Below are 14276 nucleotides of genomic sequence, written 5' to 3'. Positions count from 1 at the left end.
CCGTGCGGCTCGCCAGCACTCACCGCCCTCGCGCCCTCGCCGGCAGCTGCAGTCATGGGTCCCCGAGGCGCACGCGCCTCAGCGCTGAGGCTGCTCGCGCTGGGCGCGCTGCTGTGGCCCGCGGCAGGCGGCTGGGAGCTCACCATACTGCACACCAACGACGTGCACAGCCGGCTGGAGCAGACGAGCGAGGACTCTAGCAAGTGCGTCAACGCCAGCCGCTGCGTGGGCGGCGTGGCACGGCTCGCCACCAAGGTGCGCCAGATCCGCCGCACCGAGCCCCACGTGCTGTTTCTCGACGCCGGCGACCAGTACCAGGGTACCATCTGGTTCACCGTGTACAAGGGCGCCGAGGTGGCGCACTTCATGAACGCCCTGAGCTACGATGCCATGGTAAGAAGGCGAGCCCGGGAAGCTCGGGAGCCCCCTGGGTAGAGTCCCCGTACCGAGAGAGAAGCCGGGGTGGAGGAGCCGCCGACGGCGAGACACGGGTGGCGAGCCTGGGACCAGGGCGCAGAGCGATGTGGGGAGAAAGCGAGACTCCCCGTCAGTGTGCCAGGTGGACGCAGACATAGACGTCCCTTGGCCGATTCGTCTTAAACGGACTGATGTTGCTGCACCCTCACCGTGAGATGGGGCGTTTCGAGGAGCGGGGCCCAGCCCTGCCAGTGAGGGCGTTCTGCTAGGGTGCGTGGGACCCCAATTATCCAGAGCCTGGGACCGAGGTAGACTCGTCACGAACCTCTCATTTACTGGTCGGTCTTTTGAAGAATGCTTTATCTCGATTTACCAATAATTGGAAGTGAAACTAACTCAGGGTCAAAGAGGTTGAGGGCATTATGCAGGTCACCCAGCTCGAGAATAGGGAGACAGGTTAAGAATGGACTCCAGAACCCTTTGACCCCGCAGCTTCAGCATATTTAAGCTGGCAGACTTGGGAAAAAGGCTGGGCACCTTCTGTGTGCAATTGACTTTCTCTCTGCCTCAGTTCCTTCCTCTGTAATATGGGGGTAATAATTCTATCTACTTTAGAGGATTGCCTAGCACATAGTATGGCCTCTTTAAATGTTAGTTCTTATTATTACCAGACCCTGCTGTAGAGGTTTAAACACAGAAAGAAAGAAACTCCGAGAGGAGACCAAAATGCTGAAAACACAGGGTTTCAAAGGATTTCAGTAAAACCAGTTTAGCAGAAGAGATTTAGGAAGAGAGTCCAGCTTAAGAGATGAGAGGCTCTTAAAACATGGGCAAGAGTTTAAGTCCAAGTTCCCCAGTGCTCTGTTAAAGGTGGTGCCTTATTGGCTAGACTGAATTCTAGAAAAGGAGCAGAGAGGAGTTAGTTACACAGTAATAAATAGGTATGACTTTTGTAAGTCAAACCAGCACCAAGTTTAACCCTGTGTAAAATCCTAGAATAAAGGGATTCTGTGGAGAAACTGGGGGAAAGAAATCCTAGGAGCTTTAGAAGAACAGAGCAGGGGTCCAGGGAAATCTGTGAAGTCCATGTGTGTGCATCTGGAAGGCAGGGAGAGGTGTGGTACAGGCTGGAATACAGAGGGCTAATGGCACACTTTGTATCAGAAGAGCACAGAGGTCAGCAAAGCACAGTGCTGTATTTCCCCCACCCCCCACCCCAGCTGGAAACTTGGAGAGAGGACAGGAGAAGATAAGAGGGTAGAGTTGTTTTGTTTGGGGGGGTTTTTCCAAGAAAGCTCATTGTAGAGAGATGAAAGAAGGGCAGAGAGCTCTCCTCTCCATTCTGATCGTTGGTTTTAAGGTTATCAGGGATGCTCAAAGCAGCAGCAATACAAAGGGACCCCTGAGCCCCAGAGTTTTATCTGGGGGGCTCGCCAGCATCTGGACTCCACCAAAGAATCGTGGGTCCCAGGAATTCCGTGAGTGGCCTCTTCGCGTTCTTATCTCCGCAGCTCAACCTGCCTGATGCTTTGCCCTAAGGTAACAGCAGAATAAATATTTATAATATTAACCTGTTACTAGCCTACATTGCCATTTCCTCTGAGGAAGAATAAACCTTACATAAGTTTGTTTTGATTTCATGTATAAACCACAACTTTCTAAACTTTTCTTTTTGTGTCACTCTTTTCTCCACAGTTGTGTAGACTCTTTTTGGTGAAAAAAGATGGATAATTCCTAGTTTTCTTGAATAATAATGTTTTTCTCTTTAAGTCAAATTAAGCTCACGGTGTTAGTCATCATATCAAGTGTTTATGAATGATTCTGGGTAAAGCCAAAGCAGTCTGCTGCAAGTTAGATCCCATCACCACAGGGACCTTTTAGAATACTTTCTATTGGATGGAATTACTTTCTTTTCAGTTTCGCTAAGAATAATTGGACTGGGGCCTGAGGAAAACTAGGCAGCTTATATAATGTTGGCAGCGGGTAAGGAAGGAGAGGAGGGTCAACAGCCAGGGTCCTGATAGCATCTTATCAGACTTACTCTGTGCAGTTCTGGGGTTTGACAAACATGATTTGACCTGCGTAAAATCCTAGTTCTCGTGTTGCTTTAACAAAGCTCTGCTGTGTTCTGGGTTTACAGAGGCTTTTCACTGTCATTTTGCTTATACTGCTCGCAGGGAGTATATCGCTTTTCTGCTGTTAATGTTCCTCCCATGCCCACCCACCTGCCGCTACATCTTGACTCCCAGGAAGCTGGAGATTTAGATCAGGGTGGAAAACAGTTGTGCAGGGGCGTCTCCAGTTCTCTAGAAACTGGACCTGGTTCGAGGAGCCACATCTAAGGATGCGTGGGTCTGGAGGGCAAAGAGGAAGCTACTAGAATCTAGCTTAACCTCAGGAGTACCCTAGACCTCTGGACCCGTGTGTCCCAGGGAGAGAGCTGGGGGGGGCGGTGGTTCTGATAGCTCTGGAGCCTAGGGCAAGCCTGGGGAAGACCCCTGGACCCAGCTGCCAGGCAGAAAACTCTAGAGGGAGAATGTCACAAGTCGCTAGTTGGTGTCGCTTTATTGGCAGAGGGACAGGAAGACAGCTCAGATGTGCATCCGATGTGCATCACCATGTGATTTCGGCACGTTGCTTTCTCTGAGTGTCCTGTTTCCAACTGCAAAACAGGAGGGATCACCCCTACCCAACGGTGTAGGAGTTTTGCAAGCGATACATGAGATAATAAATGTACAAATCCCTAGCACCATCCTGGCTCAGAGTACTCAGTAAAGGTTAGCTCCATGTGCCCGGCCAAAAAGAGCAAAAGTTGTGAGGAATGGGGGTTTGGGTTTTCAGCTCTCAGTTTAATCTGATTCTGACTGCCCCGCACAGCCTACCACCCTCCTCCGGCCCCTCCACCATCTCTTCTAAGTCCCATTGTCTGAACTAATTTTTTTGTACATTTTAAAAAAAAAATTTTATTTAAAAAAATTATTTTTAAATGCTAATCATGTAACACCATGTAGCAGTTTGTATTTGCAGGGCTCACCAGAGGTTTGATGATTATTTTTTTTGGACTGAGGTATTGTTAATATTTCCTCATTGCGTGGTGTCACTCTGTATCTACCCCATATGTACTCTGTGCATCCTGCTCCATGGAGACCTCCACACATTTTAGCATCTGCTCCCCCATGATGGGTTTGGAGATCGCACACATTGTGCTGCAGTTCCACAAATGTGTTGCCCCGAACAGCCTCCTGCGGGTCCCACCTGTGAGGATTTCTTTGGGATCCATACCCAAGGGCAGAATTGCTGGCCACAGGGACTGCACTGTAAGGACCGCCAGACTGCTTTCCTGGAGCCCTCTACTCACCACACCCACCCCCAGGCAGATGTGACCCCCGCATCCTTAACCCCGCTTTGCATCATTCTCCAGCTTTCCAGGAGGTGTAAAATGACATCTCATTGTTTGAGCTTGTATTTTTCTAATAACTAGTGAATTTGATATGTTTGTTAACTTTAGGGGTTTCCTCTTCCCTAATTGCATGTTCACATACTTTGCTCTATTTTTAAAAATTAGGTTTGCTCTATTTTTCCTGATTTTCAGGAATCCTAAGTGTTGATCTGTAATCAAGTTTAGACATTGCAAATATCTTCTATTTAGGTTTAGTAATTTTGTCCGTAGTGTCTTTTCACTGAACAGAAATCCTCCACTTGGTATAAACAAATTAATTTTTGTTTGTGTGTGTGTGGTTTGTGCTTTTGAAAGTTTACACAAGACTTTGTTCATTTGGAGCTTGTCATCCCCAGCGCTCGTCCCCGGAATTCAGAGATGGGTACCGTTCTCTCTGCCTTTGAGAGATAATGAATCTATAATCTGGGGCTATGCCATTCAGCAGTCTGAGTCATCAGTTCCTCATCTGTTAAATCTGAGGTTCCTTACATCTCTAAACCAATGGCGTCCGAAGAAATGTTTTGATTCCATTTTTTAAAATTTATTTTATTTATTTATTTTTTTGTTTATTTATTTATTTTTGGCTGTGTTGGGTCTTCATTGCCCCGCGCGAGCTTCTCTCTATTTATTTCCTTTTTAAAACACATTTTTTTTGGCTGCGTCGGGTCTTTGTTACGGTGCGCAGGCTTCTCTGTAGTTGTGGTTCACGGGCTTCCCTCTAGTTGTGGCGTGCGGGATTTCTCTCTCTAGTTGTGGCGCACGGGCTCCAGGGCGCATGGACTCTGTAGTTTGTGGCACAGAGGCTCTCTAGTTGAGGCGTGCAGGCTCAGAAGTTGTGGTGCGCAGGCTTCATTGCCCCGCGGCATGTGGGATCTTAGTTCCCTGCCCAGGGATCAGACCCGCGACCCCTGCATTGGAAAGCAAATTCTTTATCACTGGACCACCAGGGAAGTCCCTTGATTCTATTTTGATTTAGTGAAGGGGCAGGAGGATGAAGCACAGGTGCAGAGGCAGGAATCTGCACGATGGATCAGCCCGGACCAGAGCAAGGTGGCCAGGAATCAGGGGAGATGAGATTGTGCGCGGTTTACAGGCCACCCTGAAAAGTGTGGGCTCTCCTCTGTTGCCATGGGGAGCCACTGGAGGTTTCTGAGTAGAGGGACTGTGGTTAATAAAAAATAAACATTTTGTCTTTGTCTGCAGTTCCTGGCACATAGCTCCCCAAACTCTTGGGGATGAGTGATGAGTGTCCTTTGTATGCTAATGGGGTGGTTGATAGCTGGGAACCCCTAGGCAGCTTCAGAATGAGGGCTGGTGGCCAGAAAGACCAAGCCAGGATTAGAGGGTAGGAACTTTCAACCTCTAGGGAGGGGAGGGGGCCCGGAGATTGAACTAATCACCAATGGTCAGTGATTTAATCAATCATGTCAGTGTGATGAAACCTCCATAAAAACTCCTAAATGGTGAACACATTGAGGTGCCCGGAGGGTGGTGTGCTCAAAGAGGCCATGTGCACCCCTCTACTTGTACATCTTGTACCATGCATGTCTTCCATTTGGCTGTTCCTGAGTTGTATCCTTTAAAATACACCAGTAACAGTAACCAAAGCACTTTCCTGCATCCTGTGAGTGGTTCTAGCAAATTATCAAGCCTGTGGAGGGTCCGTGGGAATCCTTGATTTATAGCTGATGCGTCAGAAGTACAAGTGACCCAAGACTTGCAGCTGGCATCTGAAGGGGCAGGCTTGTGGCTCTGAGCCTGGGATTTGTGATCTGATGCTCACTCCAGGTAGACAGTGTCAAAATGGAATTGAATTGTCGGACACACAGTTGGTAACCGCAGAGAACTAGAGAACTGGTTGATGTGAGAAGACACCTCCCAGCAACAGAAGGAAATCCTAGTTTTGGAAGATGAACAGAAGTGGATGGGAGGGCGAAGGTACCAGAGAAGAGGAGGGGAGAAGGGGCTGGGCAGCGGTCTAGGTGGGAGATGATGGGCCCTGAATGCAACCCGGCAAAGTGCTCACGTGCCCACGGCGCAGAAAGCCAAACTCTGACAGCGGGAGTTTGCGTCAAAGTCAAGATTTATTGCAGGGCGCCAAGCAAGGGAGTGGGAGATGAGCCTCAGGTCCACTCCAGCTTAGACTTTGAGTTACTGGTGTTTTTAAAGGGGATGAACAAAGAAGCTGGGATTAATCATTGTCTTGTGACATTTCTTAATCACAATTTCTGGAGTCAGGGTGTCTCCGGTTTACGATTCTCTGGCCAGGTGGTCCATGGCTCCAGGGCCTGTTAGGAGAACAACCTGAGTTTGTAGGTTAAAGATGAAATCTGCAACGGGCCATCTTCCTCCTCTGACTCTGGTTGATTACTGTTCAGTTAGCACGTGGTTGAGGTCAGAGGGGACAAGAAAGGGAATAAAGTTTTGAACAGAGAGATTAATCATAAACTCAGTAAGGGAACTCGGTTTTAGGGGGACTCTGGTTCAGAACTATGGTGACGGGGAAAGAAAGGCTGAAGCCACCGGGACCAGTTTCAGTAGGTAGGCAGCGTGGCACGGGGCTGTGAGGGTGAACTTGGGGTGACTGTCTGGGATCAGGTCCCCTTTCTACCACTTAAAATCTAAGGACTGTGAGCAGGTTCTTGGACCTCGTGGAGCCTTCCTTTCTGCAGGAGTAAGGTGGGTGTGATGGCGGTCTTCCCCCCATAGATTGCTGTGGGGTTTAAAGGAGATGATAATGCAGGGAAAGTTCTTTGCACAGTGCTAGCCACAGTCACCTTCTGTTGGCAGGAGTGGCTCAGGAGAGGTTATAATCAAAAGATGACTAAGGGGGTTCAAGCCACGGACACGGGGAGAGTCAGCATTGTTTAACACTACACCTCAGGAGGGCAGAGGTGTAGTAAGCTTACCCCCTGACAGCTGAAGCCTGTTATTTCCAGCTAAAGGTGTTTCCTGAACTTACTGGACATGCTTGTCCCCTGTAGGGCTGTGGCAGACAGAAGCGGTGGAAAGAGATCTGGACAGGACCTCAGGACACCCAGGTTTTACTTCTTGGCTTTTGCAGGTCATTTTCTATGTGGGTTTGGGCAGCAGATTCCTCCTCTATGAAACAGGGCATTTGGAGAGGGTGGTCTGCCCCGTCATTTCTCAGCGCCTCAGCCCTTGCCGTCTGTCTTGCTTCTAATCTGCCAACATAGCTCGCTTGGTGCTGGCACTGAATTTTACGCACAAGTCTAAGTTTGCCTGACAACGTTCTTATTTCCCCTTCACAATCCCTTTCATGGCGGCTCTTGCCTTGTGGAGGGAGGGCTTGGGTCTTCTCCCAGGTACCTGCAGGTGGCCACCGCTTCCAGACAAACAGGTTCCCAGGATTTTGGATGGAGGGTTGCCTTCTTCGTAATAGAAGGCGGTGGCCACAATGGGAGGATGATGAGCCCAGGTTCAAGCCTGCTGTCTGTGAGGTTCTTTTATTCGTTCAGTCCACAGATACTCACTAGGCATTGGCCTGTGCCAGGCTTTGTGCTGAGTGCTTCGGGCAGTAAACAAGACCTGCCAGGGTGAAACTTACTGTTCAGTGGAGGGGACCATGCCCGCCTGAGCCCTTCTTAACCACATAAAGAGGCTGGGTAGGACCTATGAAGGGGGGGAGGGGGGAGGAGCAAAGCAAAGCAAAAATGACTGAAATTCTAATACGTGTGCAAAGGGATTCTCCAGCTAAACATCTTGTCTGCAGAAGACAATGCCCGGGTACCATATATGCCCAGATCAACAGTGGGCATGTTTCCCCTCCTCCCCAGAAAACCAATCCCTAAGCAAAGAGAAGTCACCTTATATTCAAGTGGTTAATGACAAAGCCTCTCATATGGAGGAAACTAAATGAGTTTATCTTCAATAACAAAGCAGATGTTCTGGGAAGACAGACTAGCCTTGCTGGTTTGGGAAGCTTGAAAGAGATATCTAATGGCAGCGGGGATTTTCTTGTTCTCTTTTTAAAAGCAAAGAAAGTTGGTAGTTTTTCCTAGAGCTCAGACCTCAGAAGTTGTACATGTCTAGTGGGGTGTGGATCCTCGGGCCTCAGTGATGTGAACATTCACCCCCCAACCCCGACCCTGTCCTGTGGCTGTGGTCCCGGACCTTACGCTTCCTGTTCCAGTCTGAGTTTCCACACCAGAGCTGGGCTGGGTGAGACCAGCCTCAGGCACGGGGAGGAGGAAACAAAGGCAGCTTCTTAGCTCATCTTGTCCTAGCCATCTGTGTTTTCTTAACTGAAAAGGGGAAGGAACCAAACAAATCCCACAGCAGATTGACAGTGTTCCCCACTTCACTCACAGACGCCTCTGAATGCTGTGTAAGCTCCTTCCCTGGCTGTGTTCTTCAGCTGTGTAACCAGAACTTGAAAATCCTCTTGACGCTTCTTTTCCCTCACCTGAATTGATGGTTCTATATAGAATCCAAACATTAGCTGGAGCCTTCTAGCTCCTCTGAGATGTAGTTAAACCTGCCTGGAACCCAATTAGTTGAGCAGGTGATTCTAAAGGTAACAACGGTATGGGTATTTTGCATGTACAGAGAGCTTATATGGCAAATGTGAAATGCTGTCTGTTCAGTACTTGTTTGTTCAGTCATTCATTCAGCGAACACTGAGGTGCAGGAAAGCTGGATTAAGTCCGGGGATCTTTTCTGCTATTCAATCAGGTGCCACATTCACCTGCCAGGGCCTAAAACTGGGGGTGTGGAGTGCAACCCAACACCAGAAGTGGCCACAGCGCCAGAAATGTCCCACCCAAACCAGACCTACCTTGTGATCCTTCCCACTTAACGGTTGTTGCTGAGTCTCCCTGAGTGATTGGCAGCTGAGCCCTGTTGTGTGATAGACCAGATTCTCTCCTAACCCTTAAATTATAGGGTTTCCTGCAGACTCCTTCATGGGATGAGCTAGTGTCTAAATGACCCACTAAATTCATGTGTTGCAAATTTCTGACAAATGGCTTTTTGACGTTATCACAATTGAGTTCTGCGGATTAAAACAGAAATTCTTTTCTTCTGTGTGATGCATCCTGCACTGCTCTTAAATCAATTCTTCTTTCCTTCGTTTTTCTTCCACCTGGATTTAAGCCTCTTGTCTTCACTTGGAACATTTTTGACTATCTCAGCTGTCATGTCTTCATCCCCTCATTTGTTAATATAGCTGATGTCATTTGCCTGGGAGCTTCCCCTGACCAGATGAAACTCACACTTGGAGCCCTGTCCATCCTTAACGGGCAGGGCGGGCCTGCATCTTTGCCAGGCTCTCTCACACACATCCCCGTCTGTGGTTCCCACTTGCTTGATGGATGCATGGACGGATGTGTTTATGTCACGCTCTCTCCCTGTCTGCCCTACCCTTCCTAAGGACAAGGACCAGGGCCGTGTTGCTTGGCACTGTAGAAATCTGGAAGAAACCAGTGGGTTGTTGAGTGATACTCATCCCTTCCAGAGGCTTGTATTTTTCTATAATCTCTTCCATTATGGTTTTTCATAGGATACTGAACATAGTTCTCTGTGCCCTATAGTAGGACATTGCTGCTTATCCATTCTGTGTATAATAACTATTTTTTATTTCTTTATAATTTTTTATTGAAGTATAGTTGATTTACAATGTAGTGTTCATTACTGCTGTACAGCAAAGGGATTCAGTTGTACATGTATATATACATTCTTTTCTTTCTATATCCTTTTACATCATGGTTTACAGGTGCTTGTATTAGCGGCAGTTTGGCAGAATAGTTAAGGTCCCGGATGCTAAAGCCTCGCTTTGTTCAAACCCCAGCTCTGCTGCTTGCTAGCTGTGGAAGCCCCGTGCCTTAGTTTTCCCATCTCTATAAAGGACAAATAATAGCACCTACCTCATAGCATTGTAAGAATTGAATGAGTTCATGTGTGAACAGGGCTTGGCCACGCAGCATGAAAGTCTTAACTATTAGTATTTCTTTTTGTCATTTTTTTGTCTTTAAAATTTTTTCTCTTTCTTGAAATTCCCTCATGTCAAATTCACTGGTAATTTTCACAGTTCTTTGTAGACAAAACTGGGGCTATGAAATGTCCCCTTTCTAATTCAGATACCCTATAGGTATCCTTTGATAGACCAAAGAGTTGATCCCCTTGGTAGATTCCCAATAGAAAGACACTTCAAAAAGTTCCATTTTCTTCCCAACTGCCATCATGAAATCTGTACAGCGTTCACATGTGCAAGACAAGACACTGAACAGTTCAGAAAACTTTGTTTAAAAATCTATTCACCAACAAATGCCAATAAGATATTAGTGGAAATATAAATTAAAACACAGGAGGGACTTCCCTGGTGGCACAGTGGTGGGAAGCAGCCGCATAGCACAGGGAGATCAGTTCGGTGCTTTGTGACCACCTAGAGGGGTGGGATTGGGAGACGCAAGAGGGAGGGGATATGGGGATATATGTATATGTACAGCTGATTCATTTTGTTATAAAGCAGAAACTAACACACAATTGTAAAGCAATTATACTCCAATAAGATGTTAAAAGAAAAAAAAAAGAATCCGCATGCTAATGCAGGGGACATGGGTTCGATCCCTGGTCCAGGAGGATCCCACATGCCGTGGAGCAGCTAAGCCCGTGCACCCCAACTACTGAGCCTGCGCTCTAGAGCCCGCGAGCCACAACTACTGAGCCCGTACGCCACAACTACAGAAGCCCGTGCACCTAGAGCCCGTGCTCCGCAACAAGAGAAGCCATCTCAATGAGAAGCCGGCACCACAACGAAGAGTAGCCCCCACTCACCGCAACTAGAGAAAGCCCGCGCGCAGCAACGAAGACCCAACGCAGTCCAAAATAAATTAATTAATTAATTAAAACACACACACACACACACACACACACACACACACACACGCACACGCACACACACACACAGGAAATGAAATAAGAGGACCAGGCGATGAATTGTGAAGCAGTTGGCTAAGCTTCCAAGCTTACTGTCTGGTTCACCTGCTTCCAAGCAATTTGGTTTCTCTTGTTTTACAACTAAATATCACTTAACTACTATTTACCAAGTGTTTTTATATCCTGCCTTCTACTGAAAAGTTTCAGTGGCTCACTTACCAAATCATAGGTGAAAGTGGAGCCTGTTTGAAAGAAGCAGGTGGATTTATTATCCGTTCAGTAAACACCTGCAGGGCGCTGGTGCCAGGCGCTCATCTGGCATCACCAAGGACACTGGGACAGTCGACACCACTCCTGCCTCCGGGAGAAAGATGTGTGGACAGCGGCAGCGAGGTGTGACGGATGTGGCTGGAGGGTTGTCTGCGGTCATGGCACCACGATAGGCTTCTCACGGAGCTCACCTTGGGCTGCATCTAAGGCAGCTCATTGCGTGCAGGTGGATTAGTGTTCCTGGAACTGAGGGCACCTGGTCTGGCAGAAAAAACGCGAGAGCTCAGGGAGATCAGGGAGGGGCTCGCTCATACGGCGTCCGAGGAGGCAGGGCTGGGGTTTCGGTGGGCATGGGGGGAGCCTCGCAGAGACTCACACCAGGGCTAGAAGCAGTCGGTGGGTGTTTGGGGACGCGCGTTCTGGGGGCCCGCGGGCTGTGGTCGAGAGGTGTGTGAGCCTGGCGACCAGACACCAGCTCGGAGACTCTGGAAAGGTGTGGGTGAAGAGCAATGAGGCAGAGTGGGGCATTGGGAGCGCAGAGAGGAGGGGAGCCCTGGCGGCGGCGGTGCAGGAGCAACGGGGCTTGGTGGCTGATGGGTCGTGAGGGGAAGGGAGGGTCGCCCGGGTGTTGCAGAGCTTCTCTAGGGGTTTCTCTGAGGTTGTGGAGACTCTTTCCCAACACCTGGGATCACGCGCATCCTCACAAGCGTCTCCTTCACTGGCTTACTGAGGGTAAGTTCCTGCTGGAGGTTGATGGCGGGATAGGGGGCAGCGGGGAGCCATGGGGAGGGTGGGAGAGCCGGCAGTGAGCACCAGGTCACTCCCAGGCAACTCCGTGGAGCACGTCCTGCCTTGATTTTTGTAGGAAGAGTCAGCTGTGTGTAGGAGAAGGACATTTGATGGAGATTTTTCTGCTCATTCATTTATTCATGCTCTGCTCCCGGGACTGTGCTGGGTGATACGGGGACTCAGTGGACAGTTGTGGGGTCTGCTAGGGCTGCCTGAGGGGGACCTTCGGAGCAGAGAAGGACAGCTAACTCAGGGACGACCACGAGGGTTTGGGGAAGTCTTTCTTCCAGAAGGACCATCAGACTTCAGGAGCTAAGGCCATTAGTTGAATAAGGTAGTAGAGGCCTGGCATGGGAAAGGAATGTTCTGTCTCCCTGTGTATGTATCAGTCGATCATCTTTTATCCATCATATACAGAGGGACAGAGATCCGTGAGAGCATGGAAAAGTACGAGCAGTCAGGATTTTATTTCGAGGGCTCACCCTGTACTAGGCCTTATGCGAAACCCATTACATCCAAGCATAGAGGTGAAGAAGGTTGGAGTCAGAAGTGGCTCTGGTCCCAGCTCCACCGCTTACTAATCGTGTGACCTTGAACGATTGATTTAATGTCTGTAGAGCTCAGTTGTTCTCCTCTGTAACATGAGGATAGTAATAATACCAACGTCACAGCAGGAAACCAGCTTTGCTCTGCAAACTCACCTTGCATGGTATGTGGCGAGTGCTTAGTAAATGCCGCCTCATTTTCATTACAACTTTTGTTTTATTCGACTGCTCTTCGGGAGGAAGCTGCAGTTTAGAAAGTGCCTGAATCACCGCTCATTAGTGATGGCGCCAGGCCTGACTGCTGCCTGGGGGTGGGTGTCAGAGGGAGGCTGAAGGGGAAGGCGAGACCAGAGCTCAGGACATTGAACTTTATCACAAAGGCAGTGGGGAGCCTCTGTGGGACCTTAAGGTCGGACGGACAAGTTCAGATTTGCATTTTGGAAAGATGATTCTGGCAGCAAGATGCATGCAGGATGGTTCAGAGAAGGCGATGGTGGTAGCTGGAGGCCCGGCTGGGAAGCTGTTGTAGTTCCCAGAAGGAGTGGCCAGGGCGCAGGCAGGTGGGAGCAATGGGATGGACTGAACCAGAGCATTTAGCCAAAGGGAAGGGATGCTGCTGGGAGGTGTGGGAGAGGCAGCAAGGGGGAGGGATTCAGCTGCCCCAGGGCTTCTGGCTGTACTGACTTGGGAGATGATAGCACCTGGACCAAGATGGGAATCCCATTTTTCTTTCTGCGGTACGCGGGCCTCTCACTGTTGTGGCCTCTGCCGTTGCAGAGCACAGGCTCCGGAGGCACAGGCCCAGCAGCCATGGCTCACGGGCCCAGCCGCTCCGCGGCATCCTCCCGGACCGGGGCACAAACCCATGTCCCCTGCATCGGCAGGCAGACTCTCAACCACTGCGCCACCAGGGAAGCCCGAGGTAGGGGCTTTGAACCAGGTGAGCTTGGGGTGCCTGTAAGACCCTGGAGGGCAATGTCCACGTGGCAGCCAGACAGACAGATGAAGAGTCAGGAGAAAAGACAGGGCAGCAGATGTTCAGTTTGGAGTGGAAGTTGTGAGTGCCAGGGAGATATTTCGGGCACCTGTGCACCGCTCCGAGCACCCGGATCAGGCCTCCTCTCCCCACAGGGCAGAGAGGGGAAAAGGCAGTCAAGGTCACCACTTTCAGGGCATTACACTCAAGTCCAAGGAGGAGACACCAGGCAAGACAAATAAAGGAAAAATGTAACTTCAGCTGTTGCTGAGTGCTAGCAATATAATGATAAAGTGTAAGGCGGCTGACTTATTGGATAATCTCTCGGGAAGAGCTGTAGGAACATTCATTTTTTAAAAAAACTTTACAGCTAAGCAAGATAAGTATTGTAACCTCATAAGGCAGACATATTTCACCATAGGAAAGAACCATAATGTTCTAAGAATAGACGAGAAAAAGGCAATTACCGAAGAATGGGAGAACCTTTAACTCGGTCAGCCTTTAAGAGGGAAGCAGTAAGAGGAAGAAGTAAAAATGAGCAGATACTCAGAGATGGGGGGAAAAGGCAAGTTCAGAAATTCTGAGTTTGGTCGGAGAGACAGGCACACGGGAACATGAAGACACTGTGCTGCTTTCTCCGTGGAGAAGCAGTGCACGTGAGGACACGACGCACATGGCCCTATGAGCCCAGGCACCCAGGGGGCACCTGCCGGGCAGGTGAGGGGCTCCAGGGCTGAGCAGGGTGGAGGTGGTGGGACGCAGTGGCTCAGGGAGCCCTCCACGCGGGGAGGACCCCACGGGCATGCAGAGCGCGCCGCTGCGGAGGGGAGAGTGCAGGAAGGAGAAGGGCGGGGCAGTAGGAGAATATGGGGGGGTGTTCATTTAGACAGAGGGGTCACCCGCCAGCACTTCCAGGCCTGTTCTCAGATGACCCTCAAGGTGG

The 14276-nt window shown here is 49.5% G+C and overlaps 1 protein-coding gene across 2 annotated transcripts in view; it reads left to right on the top strand.

The window, feature by feature from the left end:
• The first annotated feature begins 6 nt into the window (after positions 1-6).
• NT5E (5'-nucleotidase ecto) overlaps positions 7-14276 on the top strand; it is a 45174-nt gene continuing 30904 nt past the window's right edge. Inside the window, exon 1 of one of the 2 annotated variants that reach the window (XM_024733714.1) lies at positions 7-393. In XM_024733714.1, the coding sequence (XP_024589482.1) occupies positions 55-393 (339 nt within the window). In that variant the 5' untranslated portion in view covers positions 7-54. The remainder of the gene's footprint in view (positions 394-14276) is intronic. The other variant, XM_024733715.1, reaches the window with a different exon arrangement.

The sequence above is a fragment of the Neophocaena asiaeorientalis genome, unplaced genomic scaffold, assembly GCF_003031525.2.
Source record: "Neophocaena asiaeorientalis asiaeorientalis breed wild unplaced genomic scaffold, Neophocaena_asiaeorientalis_V1.1 scaffold248, whole genome shotgun sequence".
Lineage (NCBI taxonomy): Eukaryota > Metazoa > Chordata > Mammalia > Artiodactyla > Phocoenidae > Neophocaena > Neophocaena asiaeorientalis.
The sequence above is the reverse complement of the archived record's forward strand: the minus strand, read 5'-3'. Positions and strand labels throughout refer to the sequence as shown.